Consider the following 4,132-nt stretch of genomic DNA (forward strand, 5'->3'; position numbering starts at 1 on the left):
ACATGATATCCTGTCCACAAACATTATTAGTACAAATCTTTCTATTCATTGAATTAAGAGAAAGCTGTACATCTATCCTAACTATTTTGTATATACAGAATCAAAATGATCCTTCATTTGTATTCCCTTTTTTGTTTAGTTTTGTTAGAGATGGTTATTCCATTGTCATTTAAATATTGTAGGAGCGTGGATTCAGCAAACTATTCCAATAGAGTCCAGTAGTTCATAATAGTAGTGGGTTATCTGTAGGACTGGCAATATCAGAAGTTGTTGACTTGAGCCTTTTACAGCTCAGCCTATTAATATGGCTTTACTCTTTATACTTTATTTTTATACTTTTCTGCAGGATGGTTAAGACCAAGATAAAGCAAAACCTATATAACAAAAAATGTAACTTTTGTACCTGAGAAAGTCAGTGAAATCCCCTCAGGATTTATCCTGAAACCCTTTACTGCAGTTTGTAGATCCTTTGTCAGTGTCGACCATGTGGATGAGTTACAGCCATTTCTTGACCAATTTGCTCTCTGTGAAAGCCTGAGAGAATGTTTTCTCTCCAGGTGTCTCTCCTTAGGCACACTCTACATCATCGATCACTTTCCTCTGTGGCCCCATAATCTTCTTGATCAGAAAATGTGGGACACAACTGATTTACATGATGTTACAGTATAGGTTCTCCTATGTCCTGAGTCTTAATTGACCTTGGAAGGCTAAGGCCATAATATTGGCTGTCCTTGCGGCCCTTCTTTTTCCTCTAATTTTGGGTCTGCAAACTTAAGATGTTCACCCTCCAGAAGAGAAGCTTATTATCATTATCCTACAATGTAGGCAGTTGAGCTTAACCTCACTATCTGTCTGAATATCAAACATCTTAGACATAACATGGGACAGGTATTTTCCATCAAGTATTGATATGTTAAACTTTAAGTCCCTACAGAATATGAAGAAAAAAATTAAAAAAAATATATAAAAATAGGAATAAACAATTACATATTTTACATAAAAAATATGGAATGCTTCATGAATTTCCATGTCATCCTTGTGCCAGGGCCATGCTAATCTTCTCTGTATTGTTCCATTTTAGTATATGTGCTGCCGAAGTGAGCACTATAGGCAGTTTCATATGCAGGTTTGGCACGTATATATTACGATGTACACACACACACACACATATCCACATATACATGGTAATATCTGTTATCTATATCTGTCTGTCTATCTATCTATCTATCTATCTATCTATCTATCTATCTACCTATCTATCTATCTATAAGTTTAAATGAGCTCTAAGAGAGAAGAGATTTTTGTAATGCTCTGTATCACATGCCTAGCATGGTGTCTGGAACAAATACTTCTTTAATGAATGAATGGCTTTCCCATTCTGGACTATCTTTCTTTATACCTTTATAAATCATTTATATTTCCTAATCCTCTGTTGAAATCTCATCTGTTTGGGAAGCCTTCATTCATATTAGTTTATTATGAACAAAAAACACCAATCTATGTGCAAATTAATTTATGATATTCTAGTCTTCTGTACTATAGGGTCAATGAACTTAGTGTCTTTAATTTACCGTTTGTGAACTATACTCATGGCACACCAATATACTCCTATTGATTAAATTTTCCTGCGTATACTATATGTGCTCCACAAATGGATTCTGAGCTTCACAGGGGCAAGCAGATTAAATTTTGAGTATCTGGTGCTCTTCATGCCAAATATGATGGTCAAATGGGTGTGTGTGTTCTGCTACAGCTTTGTATTAGTTTTAGTAAATGTATTTTTAGTATAACATCATCCTAAAATATGTGGCAGAAGTTTTTACTTTGTGTGTATGTGTGTTAGGAGTGTGGTGAACAAAATTTAGATATGCCAGTTGTTTGTGTGCCCATGAAAGTTGAGTCCTATTCAACACATTATTTCATGATATTTGATTTTATTTTAGGTGGGTGGCTGAAGCAAACAGAAAAAATGTCTTACATGGAGGACGTAGCAAAGAATGTTTGCAAAACACTAGATAAGTGTTATGGAAAGCTGAGGCTCAGGTGAAAATGGTTAGCAGAACTTTACAATGCATATAGGGAAGGAACTGATGAATAACTGAATATACTTAGACTGGCCTTTCTCTTGCACCTCTGCATCAGGTATGTCCCTTGGTCCTGACATCTGTCCTCTGCTTTGTTAGGTACTTACTCTGGGGAAAACGGGGTGGGTTATCATTGACATCTGAGAGGGTGATGTTGACCGTGGTAGTCCCAGCAAGTCCTCCAAGCTGCCCTCCCATGTCCTTGGCTTGGATAATCACTTCATAGTATTCTTTGGCTTCTCTGTCCATGTTCATGAGTGCCGTCCTAATTATACCTGCAGGATAGAAGGACTGTTTCTAAAACAAAACTTTTATAAATTCAGCTTATAAATATTTTCTACACTCCTTGTACACTATAAATGCCTTGAATTGAGATGGCATGTCTCCCATTTTATTAAACTTGAGATAAAAACTCAACTTTGAAAAACAAAACCACAAAAGGTGGTGTGCTGAAACATGTGATGAATGAATACTACTCCAGCAGGAAGGGCACCAAGTTCTCTTGGCAGTGTTACTGAGAAAGAACGGGAGGTGGCAGCAGTGGTTCTCTTACAGAGTCAGGGAATGGCAATCGGTGGCAATTTCAGACTGCTCAGTTGCACGGAAGAGAACTGGGCCTTTGAATTTAGAGAACAAAGCCTCATATGTCTACCAGTCTGCGATTTTAGATGATTCCCCTTCAGCTCTTTCTTCAGCCCCTACAGCTCTTGCAGTGTAAATGATTCTTCTTTAGATAACTGACTGTTCTACTTTTCTTGCCTCCTCACTATCTGTAAGTAGGGCTAGAATTCTGATTCGATTTTCCTTTTTTACATATTCATTCTTTATTTTATGTTTCGCTTATCTCTGTGCTTAACTGAATTCCATGATCTCAGATATGAAAGATGCTTTCATGAGTGGTTTGTTCTTACTATGCATACAGGATGAACATCCAGACAGTAAGCAGCAGTATGATTATAGCAGTATGATGATAGTTTCATTTAAGAAGAGGGGTCTAAATCAAATCCACTAAATGTGTTGTTTTAATCCTGCCAAAGGTGTGCCTTAATGTTTTCTCTCCTTTTTAACCCTTTAATTTAGAAAAGTTGAGTTTTATATATGCTAGGTAAAGACTAAAGTCTCATTTGTTATAAGTTTATGACATGACCAATGCCTAAATAGACTACTTACATGAAAAGGGAAGGGGTTAGGAATAACAAACTGTTTATTCTATAATGTGTATATTGCATTTGATAATAGTCTACGTGAAATATGGAGAATTTTCTTTTTTTAAAATGCCTCACGGGCACAGAAATAACTATCTTTTCATGTATTTATGACCTTAACACTATAGATGCCCCCTGGGAGCTGTCAAAATAATGTAAGATTCTTCTTGTGATAGGACACATTACCCTCTTCCTCTCTGTATTTTTTCTTCCTGTGGGTACCCTTTGATTCTCCCTCTCCCACTAGGAGTATTGTTGAAGTTACTGTTTTATAGAAGTCCTTAGCTGCAATCTTTTTTCCTTCTGCTAATTTACACTCCCTCACTTTCTACTTTTATGATACAATTTTCTGAATGTCTATGATTAGCACTTCTGGGGAAAAGAAAATTGTATCAGGTTGCTAATAATAGAAATGTACTTCTTTCCCTTCAAATAAAGAGGTGACTTTGGATATTCACCATTGACTTTATGTGAGGTTTCTTTACGCAAGTTCCTTAGGTCTCCATTTTTCACTATGTAAAATGGGAGTGATAATACTTTATATTTTGCTGTTTCATAAGGTTATTGGGAGGTTTAACTAGTACAGTATTTGTGGAAACATTATAAAAGAAAGAAAGCCTGGTACAAGTTTAAGATAACAATATAGCAATTATTATATCTGCTCAACTCAAACATATTCAAGGGAACCCTTCAGAGATTAAAACAAAATCTGCAGTCAAAGTTTCAGACACAAACTAAACAAACACTCAAACTTCTTTTGGTTTGTGTTTTGCTGCCACATTGCTCTTTACCTAGTTCCCTCTGCCATCTTTCCTCTTAACCTTCCTTACTCTCTGAGTCTGC

At 36.1% G+C, this 4,132-nt stretch overlaps 1 protein-coding gene and 1 non-coding gene across 2 annotated transcripts in view; both read right to left on the reverse strand.

Annotated features, from left to right (window-relative positions):
* The window catches only part of Cdh20 (cadherin 20), a 272,474-nt gene that overhangs the window by 50,955 nt on the left and 217,387 nt on the right, over positions 1 to 4,132 (reverse strand). Inside the window, exon 5 of the mRNA XM_004638267.2 lies at positions 2,192 to 2,359. Within this exon, the coding sequence (XP_004638324.1) occupies positions 2,192 to 2,359 (168 nt within the window). The remainder of the gene's footprint in view (positions 1 to 2,191; positions 2,360 to 4,132) is intronic.
* LOC111818608 lies at positions 1,000 to 1,105 on the reverse strand. Its single transcript, XR_002822560.1, has one exon. It is a non-coding gene; the product is annotated as a U6 spliceosomal RNA (small nuclear RNA).

This window comes from Octodon degus, unplaced genomic scaffold, assembly GCF_000260255.1.
Source record: "Octodon degus isolate 3935 unplaced genomic scaffold, OctDeg1.0 scaffold00097, whole genome shotgun sequence".
NCBI classification, from domain to species: domain Eukaryota; kingdom Metazoa; phylum Chordata; class Mammalia; order Rodentia; family Octodontidae; genus Octodon; species Octodon degus.